The sequence below is a fragment of the Crotalus tigris genome, unplaced genomic scaffold (assembly GCF_016545835.1).
Source record: "Crotalus tigris isolate CLP2741 ecotype Arizona unplaced genomic scaffold, ASM1654583v1 scf7180000017604.1628558, whole genome shotgun sequence".
NCBI classification, from domain to species: Eukaryota; Metazoa; Chordata; class Lepidosauria; order Squamata; family Viperidae; genus Crotalus; species Crotalus tigris.
In genome coordinates this window covers 1-26,784 of record NW_024096507.1, presented here as the reverse complement: position 1 = coordinate 26,784, position 26,784 = coordinate 1, and the positions used below count along the sequence as shown (strand labels likewise).

Sequence of the window (26,784 nt, the reverse complement as noted above, 5' to 3'; positions counted from 1 at the left end):
ATCAACGCAGCATTCGAACCCTGGTCAGGCTCATCCGAAGGAAGCGATCTTCAATGCTGGCTACACTCTCACAACTGCTAGGAAAGATGGTGTCATGCCTTGCAATCGTACCTTGGGCAAGGCTACACTCCAGAGAGCTCCAGTGTTTCCGACTTCCATTTCAAAGAGTGGGGATAGGTTCCTCAAACTGAAGAGTGAAGGTGCCACCAAAGATCCTGAGGTCGCTCCAGTGGTAGTCCTCCCCAGCGATGGGGAAGGGACACTTGTTCAGGGAAGCCAACCAAGTCACCCTTACCACGGATGCCGGCCTGTTTGGCTGGGGTGCACACCTGCAATCACAGCACAGGGTCAATGGTCAAAGAAAGACCTAAAGCACAACATAAACTGGCTAGAACTCAGAGCCATACACCTGGCCCTCCGTCACTTCCACAGCGCAGTGGCGCATTGACACGTGCTCATACTCACGGACAACGTGGCAGCCAAAGCGCACGACAACCGACGAGGCACGCGATCCAGGGCCCTCATGAACGAAGCACAAATGCTGGGAACCTGGGCAGAAAACAACCTAAATTCCATCAAGGCCAAGCACATCTCAGGAGAAGCCAATCGCCAGGCAGACTTCCTGAGCAGAACAACAATAGGCTACTCAGTGGAGCCTGCACCCTGCTCTCTTCAGAGAGGCAGCAGAGAGATTCGGCCATCCAGTGTTGGACCTGTTTGCCAGTCCAAAGAGTACTCAGCTTCCGAGGTTCTTCTCTCATTTTCCGACACCAGGAACAGAGAGAGGGGATGCACTCCGAGGCCAATGGCCAAAAGGACTGCTGTATGCATTCCCACCTCTTCCTCTGATACAAGCAACCATCAGGAAGATATTGCAGGAACAGGCGGGGGTGATACTCATTGCACTGGCCAAGACGGCCGTGGTTTGCCGATCTCGTAAACCTGTCTACATCTCCATTGTGGAGGATTCCACACAACCAAATTTCCTTCAACCAGGGGTCCCTGCTACATCCAGACCCACAGTGGCTCCAATTGATCGCCTGGCGCTTGAGTGGAGTCTCCTAGAGAGAGACAACTTCTCACAAAGAGTCATTAGGACTCTCCAGGCCTCTAGAAGGCCTACAACTAACAGGATCTATGATTCCACTTGGAAAAATTATTGCGGTTGGTGCAACAGGCAACAACTAGAACCATGCAACATCTCTATCCCAGATATCTTAGAATACCTAGCAGAAGGTCTGGATAGGGGGTTAGCACCCAATACAATTTGTAGACAGGTGGCTGCCCTATCAACTATTCTTACCTACAGCAACTCCGAAACTCTAGCCAGGTACCCAGTGGTGCGATTCTTTCTAAAGGGCGCATCTAACAGTAGGCCATCTGTGGTACACAGATACCTCTCCTGGGATCTACCTAAGGTCCTACAGGCCATAACCTTACCTCCATTTGAGCCTGTCAGGACCTGTGATCTACAGCACCTGACCCTTAAGGTTGCCTTCTTAGTCGCTGTTACCTCAGCAAGACACATCTCAGAACTAGCAGCCCTGTCAGTAAGGGAGGACTTTTGTACCTTCCACATGGACAGTCCTTGACAGTCCCCAGACAAATCACTGCACATTCCACACGGAGTGCTGCAACCTCAGCAGCATGGGCAACTCAGGCTTCGATTGAAGAGATATGTAGAGCAGCGATGTAGATGTCGCCTTCCCCTTTTATAGGACACTACAAATTAGACAGATTCGCATCTGCGGAAGCCTTCTTTGGCAGGAGGGTACTCCAGTGCATAATATCAGAGAGTGGGACATAGGCCCAGACGGCATCCCATCCACAAGGACAGTGAGGCTTTGGTATGTCCCATTGGTGGATTCTCCACTCGTCATACTGGAGAAGAGGCGTTGGTCTTACCTGAATGCCTTTTCTCAGCATGACGATGGAGAATCCACTCTCACCCTTGAGGCCAGTCAGGTCCTCTGAGGGGAGAGAATGGAGTCAACACAAGAAAACGTAGCCAAACAGCTTTCGCCTCGTCGAGACGGGGGAAGGGAGGTCCCAGGAGGAGAGGCGGAGCAAAACTGGTCGACTAGTCTACGGGCAGAAGACGAAGTTAACCCATTGGTGGATTCTCCATCATCATGCTGAGAAAAGGCGTTCAGGTAAGACCAACGCCCAATCTCTGAATGAGCCTTCATATAGATAGAAAATAACACAAAGAAGAGTGAAGAAAAGCCTTCCTAGACTCCTTAGGAAAACTCCTAGAAGGTTTAATAGATACTTCTCAATATCTCTAATAATGATGCAGGAAAAGTGGAGTGGAAATATTTTAAAGTAGTACCTATAAACCAAATCCAGATCTAAATCTAATTAAAACAACATACTAAATGATATTAAACATGATAGATAGTTTAATACCATCAAGATACGATGGTCAACAATATCACTACATCCAGGAATATCAGGAATATTTTATTTCCCTTGTCTTTCTCTTGGTAATAAGCATCTGTCAGAACAGCCACAGCCATTTTTTTGTTTTATATCCAGTATAAATATCAAAAGAATTTGGAAAGGCAACCATTATGATAAGTTTCAATGAAAATGAATTATTGGCATCAGGCATTTGTTAAAATTGTCCAGTTAAAATTGACTTCTTAAGCAAGGGCCTTGGAAGCACATCCTTTCATAAGATGAGGCTCTTTATATGAAATAAATGTTAGTATATTGAGTGATAATTGACTGGATCAGGCCAATTAGAGGACCCTTTTTTCCTATTGCAGCACAACGTTTTCTCTTCAAAGAGAACTTTGAGAAATCAGATGTCTTATCTATTCAGTAACATTTGTTAGGATTACTTCATATTCAAAAACAACACCAGTCTGAGATCACTACCACTAATATTGTGGAGCTTCAAGCAAATAACTTCTGAAGTTATTTGGTTCTGTTGCTCCAGAGGAAACACATTGGAGGCAGCTTTGATGGTTTCCCTTTATAGTTATGTTGGCATGCTTTTCTTAGTGGAAAATTCTGCCTTCTTCTAAAGCAATGTAATTATTTTCTGGAAGCCTTGGGGGAGTGCTTTGCTGTGCCCCCAGAAAGTGGACACTTATTTATTTTTACTTCATTCTCCCTTGCTGTGAAAAAAACAAATGCAGCAAACGAAGAATAAGGAAAAGTGGAAAGCCTCTGTGGTTTATAATGCTGTCATATTGGCTAAATAGAAGGTGTGCTGGCTGGCTCAAGGGAAAAAAAGCAAAAGCACAGAGCTTTACAAAAAAATCTGGTGGCAGTGAAGCAAAGACAAGGGCATTTTGGAAGTGGCCACAGATTAGCAACTGATTCTTTTATAATCATATACTATCATTTTTGCCACCTATAACTTTCTTCTTTGTGCATTCAAGCATTCTGCATAGACCATAATACTTATTTTAATGGTAGTTCGATTGGGGGGGACGTTCTAAGTTTGAATACAGTGAAATATTTCCTTCTCTGCTTATAAGCAATTGCTTTCACCATTTACAAGCACCTTACATATTTAATTGCTCTTATATTTAGATTTGCTTCAACATATTCAATACTTAGAGAAGAAAAACAAATCAAGTTTAGTTTTAAAATAAGTTAGAGATTTTTTTCCATCAGCATTTCAGAACTGCAGATAAAATGACTTCCTGTCTCTCAGTTTCCTGTATCCATGGTAACTTGATTTCAGCCAGTCATTGTAGAGGAGCCGATGGGAAGAGTAGTATTTCCTGTAGGAACAGTTGCAGAACTGGTAGGCAAAGTGTGAGAAATTTCAACAGAAGGAAAACATTTAACTGATAAAATGAGCTTCGTATTCTGGGTGAGAACAATTTTAACATATTTTAAACTTAGAATAGTAGAAATGTTAATATAAGCTATGTGCAGCTATGAAGGATGAGTTATTAAAGGTTGAAGAATGTAATTTATAGCTTAAAATATAACTCATCTGGCAATTTTGTAACAGAACTTCTACATTCTGTTTAAATAATGTAAGCATTTAATTTTATCATTAACAATCTTCAAATATAGTAAATGTAAATTTAATTTTAACTATAAACGATGGAATAAAATACATACAGGTAGTCCTTGACTTACAACCGTTTGTTTAGTGGCTGTTCAAATTAAAATGGCACTGAAAAAAGTGACTGCAGTGTCCCAGGGTCATGTGATCCCCTTTTGCGACCCTCTGACAAGCAAAGTCAATGGGGAAGCCAAATTCACTTAACAATCAAGTTACTAATTTAACAACTGCAGTGATTCATTTAACAAAGGTCATAAAATGGGGCAAAACTCATTGACAAATGTGTCACTTAGCAACAGAAATTTTGGGCTCAATTGTGATCGTAAATTGAGGACTATCTATAAAGCACTTCTAAATAATTGTAAAAGTAATACTGATAAAAATAGTGAGCTACAAGGATTTTGAATAAGCATTTTTTTTTAACTTTTTTTCTGATAGCGCAGTCAAAGGTGACTTGGAGAGTCAAAGCCTGGGATATGTATCAACTTCATCACTTTGAGTCATTTCAACATATTTTTAATTGTCTTCTGCTGCTGATGATCCAAAAGGATATATTTTGTTGTCCATCAGTTTGCCAGCAGTGTATAGGCAGACAAGTTGACTGCCGTAATTCAAGTCTTTCTTTTATTCCAAACAATTTTCCACAGAATACTTTATTTCTGTACTTAAGTGGCAACAATATATCACACATAAATCCAAATACATTGATAAACCTCCAGCAGCTTATTGTACTACACTTGGACAATTCTGGCATTTTATGTTTATATCCAAATATATTTGCTGAATTGAAAAAATTATGCTATCTACAGCTGAATAATAATCATATAAAACATTTGTATCCTGGAACATTTGAAGGACTTTCAAATCTTCATTCTTTATATCTTCAGAATAATGAAATTGACTTTGTTTCTGAAGGATTATTTGGTAACCTCACTTCAGTTCATTATCTAATGCTGCAAAACAATCGCCTCAGGATCCTTGGTAGCCGCATTTTCTTTGGCATGATTGATCTTCGAATTCTTAACCTAGCAAACAATAAGATTTCACAAATATCAGACAGAGCATTCCAGCACCTTGATAATCTTACAGGCTTGCACCTCGAAGGAAATAATTTAACATGTGTGCCATCTACTGCGTTTCTAGTACTGAGCAAACTTCAAAAACTTTCATTGTCACGAAACCCTGTTGGGTCAATTCCTCCTTTTGCATTTAAAGGACTTAGCAAGCTTGAATGTCTATTTTTAAAAAGTGCTAAAATAAACACTATTAATGCAAATGGATTTTCAGGGTTAGTTAATCTTAAAAAACTAGTTTTGAGTGATAATAATTTAGTAAACATCAATTCCCATACTTTCTCATTGTTGGATCATTTAAAGTTTTTGTATCTTGATAGAAACAAAATAATTGATATTGCAGGTAATACTTTCGAAGGACTAGGATCCACTTTGAAAATACTTGATCTATCTTTCAATAATCTTACATTTTTACAGCCTATAGTGCTCAAGCCTTTGGTTTTTTTAACTCACTTACAGGCAAATTACAATCCTTGGGATTGCAGCTGCAAATTACACAGATTGATGAATTGGCTAGCTTCTTCTTCTATCTCCGTGAAACTCCTTTGCCAAAGTCCTTCCAGTCTGCATGGAAGATATATGAATTATGCTAGTTTGCATTTGTTCAAAAATTGTTTCAACAGTACAAGTCCTAAAATTTTCAAGAACAGTAAATCTGCAGGAATCCAGCAAAGCTTTACTACTTCATTAGTGGCACAGAATATATACCTCACAAGTAATTCAGTTAAAAAACAGTTGAACTTTAATGCAAATACAGTTACATCATTGGTAAAAGTATCTTATACATCTACTTATCAAAATCTCAGTGAAGAAAATTCTAGTAGGAATTCAAAACAGGAACAAATAGCAACACAGAAGATAACTGCTAATGTGACCATGAAAGAAAATAAAGTACTATCTCCGGAAGCTGTTTCTGTATCGTTTAAAACATCCCTAATTTGTACACAGCAAGTAGAGAAACTAAAGCAGGCTTTTGACATTTTATTAACCTTTTTCATTTTGGCCTGTGCTGTGATCTTCTTTTTGTTCTACAAAATCATTAAACTGAAACAGAAGTACAATGTACAAAAGAACTCGGACAATACAATAGAATACTATGGCTTTTATCAGGCTGGTAGTTACAATGTTACCGTACCTCAGAACCCAAGAAGTTCTGAATTGGATCCTGCTGAACTTTCTAAATCAACAGCCTTTGAAAACCAAGCACAGGTTATCTTATTTGAACATTCAGCACTGTAATACATTCATCACACTTTTTCTTTTTATGTGTATAAAAGGCAACACTATGTGACTTTTATAAATGCAAGTTTAACTACTGAGGTTGGGGTCGGAGGTTGAAATGCAGCTAATATTTTTAACATTTACATTTTGTTCTAATTTTAATATCTGCATTTTATTGATTTTAAGTATATTTTAGCTATAATTATTCTATTTTAATTGACCTGCCTGTAGCAATTATATATCATTAATGTTATTTTATGTTTGGTATTCTGCATAAATTTGATGTTATATTAAAAAGAACAGGATTTTTTTTTTATTGAAAATTTTTAAAAGTTTTTACAAAAAACGGAAAAGACAACAACAAAAAAAACAAAACAACCCTCACCCAAGTCCTCCCAAACCACCCCCTCCACCACCCCACCCCCGAGCTTCCCAGAGCTGAATATAGGCTTAATTAAAATTTTAAAAATCCTAAAAAAAGTTAAACAAGTTATAAAATAATTAACAATAAGATATATATAACAAAAAAAACATAAGCATTAAAAAGAAAAAGTACTTAAAAAAGAAGAAAAAAGAAAGAAGAAAAGAGATAAAAAAAAGAAAAAAGAGAAAAAGTACAATCTATAAAATATCAAAGTTTATACAAGTTATAAAAAAGCTAAATGATATTTTTTATATCCAATTTGTATTGTGTGAAATTTATCCATTTTTTCCATACGGCAAAAAATTTCTCTTGCCATTGCTCCTTTAAAAAAGCCGAAATCTTTGCCATTTCCGCCAGATAAGAAACTTTAAAGAGCCACTCTTGCAAGGTAGGCAAAGATTCCTTCTTCCAATATTGCCCTATTAACAGCCTTGCGGCTGTAATCAAATTCAACATCAATATAACCTCCTTAGCATCACAATCAGTAACAATACCTAACAAAAACAATTGTGGAGTAAATTTTACCCTCTTTCTAAAAATTCTTTGAATATTCCACCATATCTTAATCCAAAAAGCTTTTATATTTTTACAAGACCACCAAATATGATAATAAGTGGCGTCGAGGCAACCACATCTCCAACATTTAGACTGTAAGTCAGGATACATAAGAGACATTTTTTGTGGATCAAGGTGCCATCTATAAAACATTTTATAAAAATTCTCCCTTAAGTTCTGGGCTTATGTAAATTTGACATTCCTCACCCAGATAGTTTCCCAGGTATCCAATAGAACTGGTTCACCAAAATTTTGTGCCCATTTAATCATACAGTCTTTGATTAGTTCTGATTCGGAATCCAGTTCCACTAGAACCCCGTAAATTCTCTTAATGTGAGTTTGTCTTTGATCCTTTACTTGTTTAAAAAGATTTTCATCTTCTCTAAGCAAGCCCATATTACGATCCATCTTCCATCTATCCACTATTTGTCTATATTGAAACCATGAATAGGTAATATTTTCATGTAATAAATCTTCCAAAGATTTTAACTGCCAATTTTGGCCATCCCATCTAAGTAGTTGTGCATAAGAGACCCTATCCATTTTAACTCCTCTCCTTATCCCCTCTATTGCATGCCAAGGTATAGCCCATAATGGTATTTTAAAATCACTTTTATAATATTTCTTCCAAACCCGAAGTAGAGAAATCCTTATAATATGAGATTTAAAAACCCAATCCACTTTTTTATTAAAAATTAAATAGGCATGCCATCCAAAAAGTAAATCCCAACCCTCCAGATGGAGTATTTCTACATTTGTTAAATTTACCCAATCACTAATCAATGTTAAAACCACAGCATCATAATATAATTTCAAATTCGGTACCTTGAGTCCACCTCTCTCACAGAAATCTTGCATAATTTTAAGCTTTACCCTTGGTTTTTTCCCTGCCCAAATAAATTTATTAATGCCTTTCTGCCATTCATTTAAATTAACCTCATTCTTTAAAATAGGTAGCATTTGAAACAAAAAGAGAAATTTTGGTAGGACATTCATTTTAATCACTGCAATTCTTCCCATAAGAGATAACTGTAACTTCTCCCAATTCTTCAAGTCTTTCTGTACCCTGACCCACAGCCTTTCATAATTATTCTTATACAATTTTACATTAGAAACAGATAAAGTAACTCCCAAATATTTTATCTTATCAACAACTTCAAAATCAGTCAAATTAACCAAAATCTGCTTGTCCCGATTAGTCATGTTTTTAGATAATATTTTAGTCTTATTATTATTAATTTTAAAACCTGAAACCCGTCCATATTGGTAAATCAGTTGTAGTAACTTTACTACAGAATAGGTAGGTTGAGACAAAGTAACCACCAAGTCATCTGCAAAAGCTCTTAACTTGTATTCTTTTTTGTTAACTTCTATTCCTTTTATTTCCTGCGACTCTCGAATTTTAATCAACAAAATTTCCAATGTTAGAACAAACAGTAACGGTGACAATGGACATCCCTGTCTTGTACCTTTTTCTATTGTAAAAACCTCTGACAAGCCCCCATTAACAATAAGTTGTGCCGTTTGTTTTTGATATATAGCACCAAAAGCTTGTAATATTTTTTTTCCAAAATTCATCTCCTCAACTACTCTTAACATAAACTGCCAATTCAATTGATCAAAAGCTTTTTCAGCATCTAAAAATATCAGCCCTGCAGAGATTTGGTTATTCTTATCTAAATATTCTAATAAGTTGATAATTTGTCTAGCATTATTTTTCATATACCTACCGGTTATAAAACCCGATTGATCCTTATGTATAAGCTGATGCAAAACCCTCATAACCTTATTAGCTAAAATTTTTGCAAAAATCTTATCTACATTTAAGAGAGATATAGGCCTATAATTCTTTGGTAAAGTAAGATCTTGATCCTCTTTTGGAATCAAAGATATAAAAGCACTGCGCCATGACGGAGGAATCTCTGAGCCCTGTAATATATTATTAAAAAGCTCACATAAAGGTTGAATCATCTCTTCTACTAAGGTTTTATAATAAATGGATGTCAAACCATCCGTACCCGGCGCTTTATCTAATTTTAATTGCTTAATAACTGTCACAATTTCCTCATTGGTAATTAAACCATTAATTTCTTGTTTCTGATCTTCTGTTAGTTTAGGAAAGTTAGCCTCACTTAGATAATTATTTATATCTAAAATTTGTACATTGGTACTCTTATATAATTTTTGATAATAATCTAAAAAAGATTTCTTAATCAACTCCTTCTGATACACTAATTTACCATTATAATTTATTTTATCTATAATTCTCTGTCTCTGTTTCTTTCTTAATTGATAGGCCAACCATCTCCCTGGTTTATTAGCATTACAAAATGTATTTTGTTTCATAAACAATAAATTAGTTGCAGTTTGATCAGCCATCAACATGTTAAATTGTGTTCTTAACAACTTTATAGATTCTTTAACCTTTTCATCTAAAGGATTTAAAATCAAAAACTTTTCTTTTAATTTAATCTCATCTTCCAGTTCCTTACGTTTCTGGGTCTGCTTTTGTCTATGGACATTATTCATTTTTATCAGAATCCCACGCATGAAAGCTTTACCTGCATCCCATACCATTGATATTGATGTTCCCTTATGCATATTTAAAGCAAAATAATCCTTTAAGCACTCCTTTAATTTTTGAAGATTCCTTTCTTGTCTAAATAAGTTCTCATTCACCCTCCAGGATCTCCTCTCCTCTTTTTCATCAGCCAATTCCATTCAAACTGGACTATGATCCGTCAATGACCTAGGAAAGATTTTTACATTCTTTACCCTATTATATAAGTCAGTTGTAATCAAGAAAAAGTCAATTCTTGAAAAAGATTGATGTCTATCTGAGAAAAAGGTAAAGTCTCTCTCCTCTTGGTTACGTTCACGCCAATAATCCCTCAGCTCCCAGTCCTCTTCCAGATCAAAAAAGGCTTTAGGTAATTTGGCCTGTTTAAAAAAGGCAGAAGAACCTTTTTTGTCCCTTTGTGTATCTAAGACACCATTCCAATCTCCCATTAATATCACAGATCTATAGTCCAGCGAAGTTATTTTCTGATGTAACAATCTATAAAATTGTTCCTGTTGCTAGTTTGGTGCGTACAGTCCCACTATAAGTATTTTCTTACCATATAAACCAAGTTCAATCATAACATATCTTCCTTGAGGATCTGATTCTACCAGACAAACTGGTAGGCTTTGCTTAACGTAAATAACCACACCCCCTTTTTCCCCAGGGGCAGGAGATATAAAATGAGATCCCAGACGAGCATTGGCTAGATATTTTTGATCTTTGAGTAAAATATGAGTTTCCTGCAAACAAATAATGTCATTATTAAGTTGCTTTAGATAATAAAAAATTTTCTTTCTTTTCTGGGGGGAGTTAAGGCCGTTAACATTCCAGGTCAGGAACTTTGCCATCTCCCTTGACCAGGAGCCTGGAGAAGACTGCCTGAAGATCTGCCATTGAAGAATGTGTTGCAGAACTCTTGGGTCTTGCTCCTCCCACGGCAACGAGACACTTTCATGAGAAGATTCTTTAACTTCTTTCTTCTGTTGTTCCTATGTGCTGCACGAGTCATTCTCTGCTCTTTGACCTCTGCTTGGTGCGACCATTCCACCTGTGACTTTCCAGCAGCCATCAGACCTAATCCTTCAGACTGCTGTTCCACCTTTTTGCCGCCCAGAGCTTTCTGAATCATAGATGAAGATGAGCCTGCTCCCAGGACCGTATTATAAAACTCTTTGGCTTTAACAACCGTATTAAGTCTGTAACGTGTCCCCTCATGGCTCAAAACAATACCCATCGGAATATCCCATCTGAATGGCATCAGTCTTGTTTTAAGTTCATTAGCTAGAAAGGCAAAGTCTTTTCTATTTCTTAAAATTTTGGATGGGATTTCCTTTAAAATAATGACATCTTGGGCAGCAATATGGAATCTCTTATTATAAAAAGCTTGTATGATTTCATTACGCAGAGATCTCTTTGCAAAGTAGATCACCACATCTCTTGGCAGATTCTTTTGTTTCGCAATCCAGGAATTAACTCTGTAAATTTTTTCCACTTCTCTACGTAATCCATCTTTATCCCTATTCAGAACAACAGCTAGATCATTAAACACCATCTCTGTCAAATCTTGATTCATATCTTCTTTCAGACCCCTAATTCTCAAAGTATGCTCCATTTCCCTATACTGAGACATAAGAATATCCTCTTGTGAGGTTTCCATCTTTTTTTCCATATCTTGGAATTTATCTTCAAGGAGGTCTACTTTATCTGCAACCTCTTCCACTCTGGAGTCCAACTTCTCGACCACAGAAGCCAGGCCTGATAAAGCTGTTACTATGTCTTGCCTCAAAATAGTATTATTCTCCACTAAAAGCTCCTTCATTTCCTCTTTACTTTCAGATTTATTCTGTTTAAGAAGGTCTTTCATTTCCTCTTTACTTTCAGACTTGTTCTGTTCAAGAAGTTGCTTCATTTCCTCTCTGATTTGTGATACAGCATTTCCCATTATATCTTTGATGTCTTGTGCAGATAAGCCTGGCAAAGGAGGAGAAGGTGGAGGTGTAACTTTAGGTTGCAGTACTGGTGGTGTAGTTTTAAGTTGTTGTTGTACTGTTAGAATTGCAGGAGAGGAAACCACCTTAGAAACTATAGAAGCTGGTTGCCTCTTTGAAGCCATTTTTCAAAATCTTATTCTCTCTTTCTTCTTAGAAAAAAAGAAAAAGAAAATACAAAGATCCTTAAGGTTTAAAAAAAAAAAAAGCAGGGAGAGTGCAAGAAAAGAACTTCAAAACGTCCAAAACGCTTTCAAAAGAAAAGAAAAGCTTGAAAGCAGTCCATACGTTTCATTTAAGTCCGTTCTTTCTTTCCGGAAAAAAAAAGCAAAGCACTTTCAAAGCGCCATCTTACTTTCACTCTCCACACCAGGAAAAAACAAAAAAAAAAAAAGAAATCAACATGAACTAAAAGAGAAATAAAACACTACACTCAAAATAAAATCCTTTAGACAGCTCTGTCCGCTTTAAAAGTCACTCACCAGAACACTTTAAGCGTGGAGATGGTAGCGGCGTTTCACTTTGTTTCCGAAGAAACAAAAACAGCTGGGAGGCGGAGAAAGCACGAACTCCGAGGGAACACTCTTTCTACCCCCCCAAAAAAAAATCCAGGGGGGGGTTAAGAGGTTCTACCTCTATTCGTGTAGTCTCTACCCCTTCCCTTCGCCCGGGAAGGGGATTTCGAGCCGCGGGCCAGCTGATGTCCGCTGTGCTCCGCAGATCTAACGCTGTCCCAGGAGGACGGCTACGAAGTAGCCGCCATCATTGTCGCTGACCACTGGAAGCTCCCAAGAACAGGATTTTTTAACTGTTCGTTACTATTCATAAATTCATAGAAATAATTTCCGTTATTTCATGCTACCAGCTATTTTGAACACCATCACGAAGCTCTGCAATATTTGTTGGATAAAACAGCTTTTATTATAAAATTATTCCATGAAAACATTAGCACTGTAGCAAAACACAAAGTTTTAAAGAGACTGCATATCTGTTTTAATTCATAGATAATAATTACATTATCTAGAATAATTAAAGAGCATTTACAAGAAAATTTATTTACTCTGGTTTCAATCCCCATTTCCCTATGATAGAAATTCCAATGGAAGCACTTTGTATATTGGAGGCTTTTTAAAAAAAAAAACAATAGCGCATAACAATTCTGCTAGAGAAGCAGATTTTACCAACTTATTCTGATATAGGGGGTGGGGTTTGCCCTTTGAAAAAACACTGGTAGTGGAGGCCAAATTGTATAGGGCAGAGTGGAGGCCAACTTGTATAGGACAGAGGTCCCCAACCTTTTGGGCACTAGTTCCGTGGAGAAAGGTTTTTCCATGGACCAGAATGTGCGTGGTTTTGTGTGCTGCTTGCATCTCGCAGATGGGACTTTGCTTGTTTGTGTGGATCGGTCGCTAGCATTCCGCAGCCCAGTACTGGTCCACAGACTAGGGGTTATGGACCCCTGGTATTACTCAACATCAGAGTTAGAAGGGAGTGGGATTTGTTATCTGTTTATATATAGGTGACTTGCCTTGTCAGTGTGGTGTGGTAGGAGTGTAATGTATGGCATCAGAAATGCAGAAAGCAGGAGGAATAAGAGAAAAGAGGTTTAGTTTGAATTTAAGTCTGTTTCAAAGCACATGCTTCTTTGACTATCGATGTGGTACATGGGGTAATTATAATGTTCTAGGAACTCTACTAACATCTTTTTTGAAAATAAAAAAAAATGTATAATAATGTGTATACATCTACTAATGTATGCATAATATATACAGTCCGGACAATGTATATGAACCATATTGTATTTCCTCCGCTTTTGGTGTCCTATTTTGTGGGAAATATTACTAGTAAATACTGGGATGAGAGATTTTAAAAGGCCACAGATTTTATTAATGTTATTAATTACAATTCATAGTTTGGTTTTCATAAACTCAGGATCTTTCTAACTAAGCATTCTAGCTGCTGGCTGGAAATGTATTGCCAGCCTGTGAATCCATTCTGATATTAGTTATATAACAGATGAGTTACATTTAACTTTGAAGCTGCACGCCTCACTAACTCTTTTGAAGAGCACTAATATGTCCAAGGAATTTTCCCTTAGGCCACTAGGTTTCATTTTTTTGTCCTTTTAAAAGATGTTTAATTTAGAAAACAAAAGAACTAGCTTTCGTGGTGCAAAGCAAGCATCTTTATATACTAGAGTGACTTGGCTCTGTATAGTCCTAGTTATAAATTTTTAGAACATAAAAATGATTCATATTGCATGTTAATGATTTAAAAGTGTGCTCCTATTCCAAGAACAAAAAATTGGTAAATTGGAAAGGTAAAGAACATTCAGGAGTCATAGAGAAATGGCGAATAACTTCCTAATTCTGGTAAATGTCTGTTGCTGTGTTTATACACTGATTTAAATTTTAATATTCCTAAGTATTGTCAGGTTCTGCTGTTAAAATGGAATATATATTTAAGTCTTGGGAAGTCCTTAGCTTTATGGGTTGCATAGGGAAGAATTGAATAGGGAGTCACATTCACTGGTTAAACAAAAAAACATGTTATTAAACATACGTACGCCAATGTGACTCAATTGTCAAGATAAAGTGTACTACACTTGTATAACAAGGAAATAATTGCATACTTAGATTGTAGTCTAGCTAGCATGTGTGTTCTACCCTCCCTCCCTCCCCCCCCTCTCTCTGATTTGCTACTGTCTTCCATGTAGAAACTATATAACATTAGTTGTTACACAATATTTTGAAATCAGAATATTCTTAGTTTTGGGATAAACGTGAGTGATCAGCTAAGCATTAAACAACAAAAAAAACCCTCAAAAGATATAGTAAAAGTAATGCTAAATTTGTTTTCCTGTTAACTAAATGATTTAAATAATTTCCATGTTTTTTCTAGTATTGTCCAAGATAAATTTTGTGGTATCATAAATATTTCAGTTGAAGGGTTGCATGATGTTATGACTGAAGATATAGAAACAAGAACATTCAAAGAGTAAGTAGAATATTACTTTGCATATGCATACTGCAGTGAAGCTACCAGAATAAGTAACTCATTTTAGCCTAGTTTGTCACTAGAGGGAGTAGATGTATTTTGATATTCTTCTTATATGGAAATAGTAAATGTGATTATATATTATTCTTAGATTGGCTAATAAAGATAGATAATATTTTAAATGCATTTTCAATTTTTTTATTTCAAGTTTTAATTATTCTTCATTTTGCAAAATACTCTTTATACATACTTCTGTATAAGTCTTTAGTTTTGAACAACATACAGTTATACAATTCCTTAAAATCCTTCTTAGGATGATTGGAAGTCTAATATATTTGCATTTTGGTTTTTTTTAGTTGCATGTTGATGTCTAGTTTTGAAGAACCAAAAGTTATAGAAGAAGAAGAGCCACCCACAGAACAGGACAAAAGAAAAAAGATGGTACAGTCAAATTCAATTATATTAATTAATCTTAATTAAACTTCAGCAGTTTGGAAGTTAAGTTTTTCCTCCCCTCAGTTGTATAATTATTCTCAGAGAAACAGTTGATGAAATATTGAACCCCACAAACATGGAATGTTTGAGATAGGGGGAGATATGAAATTAGACAAAATAATAATTGCACATTAAAAATCAACAAGGAAAATAATAAGAGAAAAATAAACTGTGGTTCAAAATTCAGATTTGTACCTTTAAGTTGATTTTTACTCCTGGTAAATAAATGTCTTCTGCAGTTTTCTTGGCAGCATTTTTAGAAGTGGCTTGCCATTGTCTTGAAAGCTGAAAGAAGTGACTGACCCAAGATCACTCAGTTGGTCTTATGGTTAAGGTGAGACTAGGGTTTCTAGTCTGTCTTTTAATCACTACACTAAACTGACTTTTAATCTGTAGTTGTATTGTGATAAAAGAGTTATATGAAAATAAAAATAGGAAAATTCTATCCATCCCCAACCAGATGCATATCCCCAGAAGCTCAGGTTTCACTTTGGAAAACAACAGACTCTCATTGCACAGTACAACTATAATCTAAAACTCTATTCAGGTACTATGAAAGGTAAATTCTAAAATGTTGGCAATATTTTCACATAAGATTTTAACTGATTATTTAATAGAAACAATTAAAATATCAGTTCAATTTCTTTACACTATATAGGATGTTGCACTACTTTTTTATAGCTTTATTACTTAGCAGTAAAGTTGTTAGAATATAAAATTGTGTTTCATTAATTTAAATAATCTATATAGAGTTATGCAGGGTTTTTAAAAATATTTACAGTATTTAACAAGTATATATTTAAAGTTTCAGAAGGGGGCAGCATCTGGCTCAAACTAAGCAGGGTTGGACTTTGTTTTTGAGTGGGAAAACCTGACTATAAGCTAAACTGGGAAGCAGAAAAATATGTTGTAAAATATATTTTATTGTAAAATCCAAGTGAGGTCAAAATGGAACAGTTTTGGATCAGAATATTTTAGTCTTAAAATATTTTGTATATACCTATAGAAATATGCCCAAGCATTCCAAATTCCTGAGGAATGGAATGGAATGGAATGGAATGGAATGGAATGGAATGGAATGGAATGGAATAGAATGGAATAGAATAGAATAGAATAGAATAGAATAGAATAGAATAGAATAGAATAGAATAGAATAGAATAGAATATCTTTATTGTCATTGCATAGCTCACAACGAAATTAAGTGCTGTCCACAGTGCACATTACACACAAGCAAAAACCATAAATAAGAACATACATTATATACATACATCCTTCACATTCTATTCACCATTGCGCTGCCCCTAATATTGTACTTCAGTGTTGTACTATACTGTGCTATTTAATATAGTTACAGCTCTAGAATAAAAACTATTTTTCAGCCTATTTGTCTTTGTTTTTATTATCCTGTACTGTCTGCCAGATGGTAATAGTTCAAAAAAAGAATATCCAGGATGAGACGAGTCTTTAAAAATATTTTGAGCTTTCCTAAGAAAACAGGAACTATTCAGTTCATCTGGGGGGGGGGGGAGAAGGCAGCCAATAATTCTTTGGGCAATGGTAATGACCCTCTGGAGCACTTTCCTATCTTCTACTGTGCAGCAAGAAAACCACACATGAATGCAATGTGTTAAAATTACTATAAGCTCTTCTGTTCACCCATAAACTCTTACTTTAGCAGGAAAGTGTATATAGATGAATAATCCTCTATCAATTGGAATCCATTGATTTAAAGCTAAGCAATTTGGTGATTTCCAAATGTTTTAGACTATTTCTGCCATGTCCCAGACTTACAAGTCTTAGTCATTGTCAAGGTATTTGAGAAATGTAAACTGAAACACCTGTGGAACACCATTTTACCTTAATTCTGAGGTACCTTGTTGCTTTCTACTTCTGCCTCCATAACAGAAAATCTCTCCCATAAAGAAGGGTTTTTTCCCCTAATTATTCAAAATGCTACTTAAAGCATTCTTCATAGGACCTTATATAAATCTGTTATAATACAATATTGCCTCCAGGCTTACAATCTAAAACTCATTAGATAGCAAAACATGTGTGATGGTAAAAGGAAGATAAAAGCAAGTTCAGCACAGATACTGAGAATTCGATAATAACCAGCTGGGCTGGAAGCAGTTCAATAGATTGATGAAGTGGTGGTTGCTGGATGCCAGTTGAGAGAGGGCCAAGATAGTTCTTGCAGAGACAGTGGTATTACTTTCTTCTCAATTTACAAATTGTCTAAGCTCATTTATCCGATGTACTTCTTTCTTTGCATAATTAAAAATGAGTGTTTTTAGCTAAATCAGATCTTTAATTTGGGACTTTTTATATCTACCAATATTTTTTTAAAACATCCATATTATTAGCGTCTATTCCACATGCTTTTAAAATATTCTGTAAAAGTGATGGCAATCTAGAAATATTTTAGAGAAACTGATAATTACAAAATTGCTGACAGTGAATAAATTAATCTGACAGAAAAAGTGGCTTCTTATTGTTGCCTAAGGAGATTTGATGCTATTAATAATTTGACAGTTAAACTATACATAATGTGTTATCCCTTTATATGTCTTTGTTCAAATAACAATACTATGGCAGGCATACAGTACTGAATTGTTAAAGTAATTTGAGGGAAAAAAGTGGAGAATTTAGCAAGTTGTACAGTAATTCTTCAATGCTCTTCAAGAATCATATTATCACAGAGTTCACTCTTACACTGTATTAGCTATAAAAGGAAGACATTAACAATGAGATGAACATAATTCAGTTTTTTTCACCCATAAAGATTTATGGAAGAAAAGTTCAAAGACTGCTTACTATTTCAATATGCCAATACTAATTTGAGAATATGAGAGAATAAATCAATATATCTGAAGGCACTGAGTTAAGTGGTAATGTAGCGTAAGGTAAAAAGCCTGAAATTAAAAACAGTATTTGAATAGGAAATTCTCACATATGAAATTAATGTCTTTGCAAAGAAGACTTTTCTTTCACTATTTTAATTGGATATATAATAATATACAGGTAGCCCTTGACTTAACGACCAGTTATTAGCAATTAGTCAAAGTTACAACGGATTTCTCTGGACGTACTTAAGACCAGTTTCTGAAGTTCCAATGACTGGGCCCTTCTAGCTACATATTGGAAGCTTAGCAACTGGCCCACGTTTATGGTTGTTTGCAGTGTCCTCCAGTCATTTGACCACATTTACAACATTTTGCCAAAAACCAGCATTTACTTACAGTTCTCAACAAAACTGGCCAATGGTTCCCTTAACAGTCACATGTTCACTTAATGACTGCCACAAAAAAAGTTGTTAAATCAGATTAGTCACATGAGTCATCTATTTCATGGCCATCTCAACTTACAACTGTAATGGGCAGGCTAAGTTGAGGACTACATGTATTTAGCCACTTTATAGAGATTCTGTTTGTAGGTATATATTACTGCTTTAGTTTTTTTTATGTCATCCTGAGCTGTATATAATTTTATTTTTTGTAAAATATATACTTTTGTTAAAGATGCAACTTTAAAACTCAACATTAGTGCTTACGACATTATTATCAGGAATTCCTTCTATTTTTAATTTTCAACTTCAGTTCTTTGTTCATGCTGCAAATGTCACTATAAATTTCTCAAAAAACTTTTTTGCAGTAGACTATGGGGGTGAGGTATTACCTGGTTTTGTTTTTTTGCTTTGGATTAAAGATAATTTTCTGATAATTGCGGAGCAGTACGTTTTTGTTCATTTTTCATAGAAAATTGGATACATAGCTGAGGTCTTGATGTTATTAGCAAATATGTTGCTTACTTATATGTCATCAAAAAGAGTAATTACAGAGAGGGGGCACTCTCTTACTGACAAATTATATTTACGAAGATCCAAATTTAGAAATAAAGTAAGTTAAATTGACATTCATCATATCACTATAGGGAAGGATGATAACCTGCATACAAGAATTTTCAGTTTGCTATCTAGCTATACTTGTTCATGGGCTAAATAAAAAGATCACTTTCGTCTCTTACAGTTTTTGTTCTTTTTAAAACAGAGTAAGAATGGATAACTCTTTGAGGACTGCTACCTCCAAGGGCACAAGACTCCTATAACCTAATTTTTTAATAGCATTCCTAAGAAGGAATTTCCTATAAAATATATAGTATCATAAAGCTTAAAGATAATATTATAAATATTTTTTGTATATGAGTAAAAACATCACAAATGTTTATTGGTCTGTTAAACTGTTAACATCTGCCTTGAATAACTAATGACAAAAAATACAGAAATGAAGTTCACAGTACGTAATTATGTTACACAATAGGCACTGAAGCTAAGTGTGTTCATGTCAATTGATGAAGTAGCAGAAATTTCCTTTTCAAGGATTCAACTTGTAAAGTATGTTTTCAGTGTAAGCAGCACAGGAAACAAAAGCCCTTTTCACTGCCATTAAGATTATAAGACTGATCAGTACAGGTTTGCCTGTTTTGTTAAATTATATATTTTTCTTATCTTTTTCCTGCAGCTTGCACTAAAGGATCCAGTACACTCTGTGTCACTGCAGCAATTTGTATATGAGAAACTAAAAGCACAGCAGGAATTGCTGGGAGAACAAAGCTTTCAAGCTCTTATGGAAACTGTAGATACAGAAATAGTTGCTCAACTACAAGACTTCTTACAAGGATTCTGAATAAGTGGAGACAAAGCCTGTATCTTCAATATAAACTGAACAGCTTTCCATGTCATTACAAAATCGCTTAAATAGAGAGTTTGAAACTAAGAAATGGCTCAGCTTTTTTAAATTAAAACACAGTTGAGATAATATATACTATTTCTGATAGTTTTACTGTCTTTTTCCAGCTACTCTAACCTATAATTGAAAAACTTGCAAAAAAGATTCTCTAAACCTAGATTTTTAATTTACCATTGGCAGAATGATGGTGACTTTTAACTCAGAATCATGAATTCTTCTCAATAATAATAATATAGTAATATCTACACATAATTTTTCTGTAAGGATATTAGCTTACTTAGGTTGCCTTATACTATTGCTAACTATTAAAACTGCAATAACATGTAAGATTTTAAATTAAATTTTGTAGTAGGAAAGGATGTCAAGCAGTCAAACAGACATATGCTCCACAAGCAATTCAGCTGTATAAATAGTGGAAAGTATTACTGTGATTTCCTCTATGGGGAGTTGAATACTAGTCTTTTGCATGAAAAGAAGTAATGAAGTCATTCTGTTGTTTTAAAATTACTTTGTTGAACCATTTGCAAGAAATTAATTTGGTTTGATTTGATTTTAGATCCAAGAACTGTTTTGATCAATGCTTTTTTCTTTGATAACCCAATTGATCTCTGATCTCTTTGCAAGATGAATTTACAATATGATTTGAATACATTTTTTATTGTATAAAGATGTTCTCTTCAAAGGGTTAAGAATAGTGAACCCTGTACTATTTTTATGTCTTAACTGAATTATTCTAGGATAATGCTAAAGCTAAAATATTAAAAATTTCAGAAGAGAACATAAAGATTGCAGGTCAGGGAGGCGGGTTGAAAAAGATTTTGATTTGAAATATTATAAAAAATAAAATAAAAATGAATAAAATATGTAACTTTTCTTTCTCTATGTTCCCTGGCCCATTTCACATTTTTCTCTCATGTTTCCTATTTTAAGGAGAGGCGCTTTTTTTTTTTTAGGCAAGGCTTCTTATGCCTGTCTAACTTTAGTTGTAAGGATTTTTTAAAGTACATTTGACAAAATACTAATAAGATTGTATAATACAATATGACAACTATAAGTAATTGAAGATTACTTATTGAAGAAGTGAAGATCTGTAAACTGCAGGTTATTAAGTATACTAAATTCTAATGTTTTCAAATTATAAAACTAAACATTTCAATTAAATTTTCCAGAAAGAAATATCTTTTGATTCATTTGTGTTCTTTTCTAAACACATAAAGGGCATATCGATAATTGAAAATCAGTGCTTCATTTAATACACTTGTTGCAGATATAAAGAATGGCAGTGCAATTCATATTTAAATAGTAAAATTGTCATTCAGTATTCTGTATTACAAATCCCATCACCTTGGATATGTCTGTAGTATGAAAATGTTGCAGGATTAAGACCATAATGATGTATTGTATTCCAAATCAATAAAATCCAAAATATTGCTAATATTTTGCATCAGACTTTAATATTATGGCTTCAGACAGTACCAATACTCTTTGTAGCTTCTGTGTCGACCTAAATATTACTCAATACATGGACTGGATATTTTTTTTAAAAAAGATGTCTGAGTTTATCATGGCATTATCATTCTTTCTTCTAAAGCATATCATTTGAAGAGATCAACCCCGACTGCTCTTTAGAAGGCCAGATCCTGAAGTTGAAACTCAAATACTTTGGCCACCTAATGAGAAGGAAGGACTCACTGGAGAAGGGCCTAATGCTGGGAAAGATTGAGGGCAATAGAAGAAAGGGACGACAGAGAATGAAATGGCTGGATGGAGTCACTGAAGCAGTAGGTGTGAACTTAAATGGACTCCAGAAGATGGTAGAGGACAGGAAGACCTGGAGGAACATTGTCCATGGGGTCGCGATGGGTCGGACACGACTTCGCAATTAACAACAACAACAAATGATTCATTTTCTAAATGGTGATTGGGTTCTCTTTTGTGTTAACTGAACAGCCTCCCTTTTTTATATTCAGATATTGCATATATTGCTAATGTTCAAAGAAGTGCCATCCAGTCTTATCCCAGCTTTGATGCTTTGCTAAACATTGACTGGGTTGTATTATCCAATACACAAGCAGGGAGCTACAGATGATATTTCTATGTTTCTGATATGTAGTCACCTCCCCTCGTTGCTATCTTGAAGTTGAGCCCATGAAGAGGATTTTTTTTAGTGGTGGTCAGCATAGTTACACAGCCATTCTCCTTTTTCTTTCTTTTAACTAGAAAAATGAGATAATAAAAGCACAGTCTAGCACAATACCAACAAAGAGGAAAAATAACAGCTCTCAAAAGAAACCAGCATGGCTGCATAAAGAACTCTGACAAATTGAAAGATAAAAAGGACAAGTATAGAAAGTGGAAAGAGGGGAACATAACTAAGTCAGAATATCAGCAAATAGCCTGAGCCTGCAAAGATGAAGTGAAGAAAGCCAAGGCTCAAAATGAACTAAGGCTTGCGACCAAAGTCAAAAATAACAAAAAAAAGCTTCTTTCAACATGTAAAAAACAAGAAAAAAGTGAAGGAAATGATTGGTCCATTAGTGGGTGGAAGTGGCAAGAAGGTGACAAGCAACAGGGATAAAGCAGAACTATTTAACTCATTTTTTGCATCTGTCTTTACACAAAGGGAAAAAACAGACCAACCTATCAAAAATAGTGCCACAAAAAACAAAACAGAAACACAAGTTAAGATAGGCAAGAAAATCGTTAGTGAGCACCTGTCCAGCCTAGATGAGTTCAAATCGCCAGGACCATACGGATTACACCCCAGAGTTCTCAAGGAACTGGCAGATGTGATATCGGAGCCACTGAACTATATTTTTCAAAGATCCTGGAACACAGGGGAACTACCAGAGGACTGGAAAAGAGCTGATGTAGTTCCCATCCTCAAAAAAGGAAAAAAAAATGGATCCAGGAAATTACAGACCTATCAGCCTGACCTCAATACCTGGGAAGATCCTGGAAAAGATAATCAAACAAAGAATCAACGAACACCTAGAGGCAAACAAAGTCATTACTAAAAGACAACATGGGTTTGTCAAAAATAGATCATGCCAGACAAATCTTATTGCATTCTTTGACCAAGTGACAAAATTAGTGGATCAGAGGAATGCTGTGGACATAATTTACTTGGACTTCAGTAAGGCATTTGATAAAGTAGATCACAACCTACTACTTGACCAGATAGAAAAATGTGGGGTAGACAGAACCACCACCAGATGGATCCATAGCTGGCTGACCGGCCGTACTCAGCGAGTGGTCCTCAATGGAACTGCATCTATATGGAAGGAAGTGTGTAGTGGGGTGCCCCAGGGCTCTGTTCTGGGCCCAGTACTCTTCAACATCTTCATCAATGACTTGGATGAAGGGATAGATGGGGAACTCATCAAATTTGCAGACGACACCAAGCTGGCAGGAATAGCCAACACTCCAGAAGACAGGCTTCAGATACAGAAGGATCTGGACAGACTTGAACACTGGGCACTAACTAACAAAATGAAATTCAATGGTGAAAAAAGCAAGGTTATACATTTAGGCAAGAAAAACCAAATGCACAAGTACAGCATAGGTGGCACCATGCTCAATAGTAGTAACTGTGAGAGGGACCTCGGAGTCCTAGTAGACAATCAGTTAAATATGAGCCAGCAGTGTGCGGCAGCTGCCAAAAAGGCCAACACAGTACTAGGCTGCATTAACAGAGGGATAGAATCAAGATCACGCGAAGTATTAATACCACTCTTCAATGCCTTGGTACGGCCACACTTGGAATACTGCATCCAGTTTTGGTCACCACGATGTAAAAAAGATGTTGAGACTCTAGAAAGAGTACAGAGAAGATCAACAAAGATGATTAGGTGACTGGAGGCTAAAACATATAAGGAACGGTTGCGAGAATTGGGTATGTCTAGTTTAACGAAGAGAAGGACAAGGGGGGACATGATAGCAGTATTCCAATATCTCAGGGGCTGCCATAAAGAAGAGGGAATTAAGCTATTTTCCAAGCACCTGAAGGCAGGACAAGAAGCAACGGGTGGAAACTCATCAAGGAGAGAAGCAACCTAGAACTAAGGAGAAACTTCCTGACAGTGAGAACAATTAATCAGTGGAACAGCTTGCCTCCAGAAGCAGTAAATGCTCCAACACTGGAAGTTTTTAAGAAGAGACTGGACAGCCATTTGTCTGAAATGGTGTAGGGTTTCCGGCCCGAGCAGGGGGTTGGACTAGATGACCTCCAAGGTCCCTTCCAACTTTACTACTATTACTGCATGATTTTCAGAAGCTGAAGAACATATTTCAATTATGCATATTGAAAATGCAAATATTTTCAATTAAAAAAGGCTAAAATAATTCTACTTTAGAGAAATACAACTCTAATTTGTGACTGCATAGATGACCACTTCAGAAAACTGATTCTGACCCTTTCTAAATGCTAAAGGAAGAAAAGCCAATGTAGTGATGATATACCAGTGTTATCTGAAATCTCTGTACTAAATAAGTTACTTAGCACAATCACAGCTTCTAATGAAAAACTTTTCTATCTAAAAAAACCATTTTGAAACATAATTTGTCATTAATTCACTGTATGCCTTAGAGTGTTAATACTGTAATATACATCTGAAAACTAGAGGAAAACACATGAGAAGAAAGCCTGGGGTCTGTTAAGAGAACTATTTGAAGATTGCTACTGATGTACCTGAACACTGGAAGTTTTTAATAAGAGACTGGACAGTCATCTGTCCGAAATGGTGTAGGGTTTCCTGCCTGAACAGGGGATTGGACTCGATGACCTCCAAGGTCCCTTCCAACTTTATTATTATTATTATTATCGATCATCGCACAGTCAGCCAGATGTTCAGACTGGATTTGTCATTTTGTCTACCTATCGAGTCCTTACCCCAGGACCCTGGGATAGGCAGATGTGGAATGTTTGATGTTATTACAGATATCGTCGCAGGATGGAAGCAGTTCCTAATAAGGCGCCTTTTGCAATTGACTAATAGCGAATTTGTCAATGCCAATGTGTTCAAGTGGTGCTCCAGATTGTTTTGGATTGCACCCAGGGAGCCTATTACTATTGGTACTAACCCTTGTTTGCTTTTGCCACAGTCTTTCTATTTCTAGTTGTAGGTCTTTGTATTTTGTTATCTTCTCCAGTTCTTTCTCGTCTATTCTGCTGTCTCCAGGCACTGCCGCATCCACTATCCAGACTTTTTTGTTTTTCTTATCGACAGTTGTTAAGTCTGGGGTGTTATGTTGCAGGTGCTTGTCTGTTTGAATTCTGAAGTCCCAGAGCAGTTTAATTTTATCATTGTCTATGACTTTCTCTATTTTATGAGCCCACCAGTTTTTGCTTACAGGCAAATGATATTTTTTGCAGATCTTCCAATGCACCATTGTTGCTACTTTGTCATGCCGCTGCTTGTAGTCAGTCTGTGCAATCTTCTTGCAACAGCTTACCAGATGGTCCACTGTTTTTCAGCTTCTTTGCATAGGCGGCACTTACTGTCTGTTGCTGTCTTCTCAATTTTGACTTTGTATGCATTGTCCTTAAGGCTTGGTCTTGTGCAGCCAGAATTAGTCCCTCGGTCTCTTTCTTCAATTTTCCTGCTCTTAGCCATTGCCAGGTTTTATTATTATCTGCTTTCCCAGCTATTTTTTTCATGTATCGGCCATGTAGTGCTTTGTCTTCCCATGCCTCTATTCTGTTCTTCATTTGGTCTTTCTTGTAGGCCAGTTTGGTCTCTCCAGTAGTTAGTAAGCCTTCCTGATATACTAATTTCAATGCATCTTCATCATTGTTCTTCAGATATTCTTCCAAAGTCATTTTTTCTTCTTCAACTATCTGATGTACTTGTAGCATTCCACGCCCACCTATTTGCCTTGGTAGATAAAGTCTATCAATGTCACTGCGTGGATGAAGGGCATGATTCATTGTCATTATGTTTCTGGTCTGCCTATCCATTGCTTTTAGTTCTGCTTGAGTCCAGTCCACTCTTCCAGCTGTGTACCTAATGACTGGGATTGCCCAGGTGTTGATTGCCTTTATGGTCTTTCCTCCATTGAGTTTGGACTTTAAGATCTTCTTCACTCTCTTGATGTATTCACCTCTAATCTTTTTCTTGACTTCAGTGTGCTTGATGTTGTCCGCTTGAAGGATACCCAAGTATTTGTAGTACTCTTCCTCATCCAGACTCTTAATGTTATTTTCGTGGGGCATCTTGATTCCTTCAGTTTTCATTATTTTTTCTTGTTTGATAGTAAGTGTGGCACATTTGTCCAAGCCAAACTCCATTACAATATCTTGGCTATATATACGGACAGTGTTGAGCAGCGATTCTATTTCAGATGATGTTTTTCCCTACAGCTTCAGATCATCCATATAAAGGAGGTGGGATAGTCTGGCAGATGTTTTTGATGTTTGATAGCCATGTCCTGAGTTATTCAGTATTGTTGACAGAGGAAACAGTGCAATAACAAATAGTAATGGTGATAATGAATCTCCTTGAAATATTCCTCTCTTGATATTAACCTCTCCCAGCCTCTCACCATTGATCTGCAACTGTGTCTTCCCTTGTGCCATCGATCTTTGCACAAATTTTCTGATGTTTCTACTTACTCCTGTTATTTCTAGGCACTTGATTATCCAATCATGTGGCAGAGAGTCAAATGCCTTTTTGTAGTCAATCCATGCC

General features: G+C 36.0%; 2 protein-coding genes across 4 annotated transcripts in view; both read left to right on the top strand.

Annotated features, from left to right (window-relative positions):
- The window catches only part of IPO11 (importin 11), a 79,884-nt gene extending 58,354 nt beyond the window's left edge, over positions 1-21,530 (top strand). For 2 of the 3 annotated variants that reach the window (XM_039319748.1, XM_039319757.1), the window contains exons 28-30: positions 14,759-14,854; positions 15,211-15,295; positions 19,868-21,530. In XM_039319748.1, the coding sequence (XP_039175682.1) occupies positions 14,759-14,854; positions 15,211-15,295; positions 19,868-20,032 (346 nt within the window). In that variant the 3' untranslated portion in view covers positions 20,033-21,530. Of the gene's footprint in view, positions 1-4,471; positions 4,593-14,758; positions 14,855-15,210; positions 15,296-19,867 lie in introns of those variants that run through there. The other variant, XM_039319785.1, reaches the window with a different exon arrangement.
- On the top strand, positions 4,478-6,727 carry LRRC70 (leucine rich repeat containing 70). Its single transcript, XM_039319847.1, has one exon. The coding sequence runs from the start codon at positions 4,510-4,512 to the stop codon at positions 6,343-6,345; it is 1,836 nt and encodes a 611-aa protein (XP_039175781.1). The 5' UTR covers positions 4,478-4,509; the 3' UTR covers positions 6,346-6,727.
- Positions 21,531-26,784: the final 5,254 nt, after the last annotated feature.

Excerpts from the sequence above, each read along its gene's own strand:
- LRRC70 (XM_039319847.1), top strand. The coding sequence starts at position 4,510 with ATGTATCAACTTCATCACTTTGAGTCATTTCAACATATTTTTAATTGT.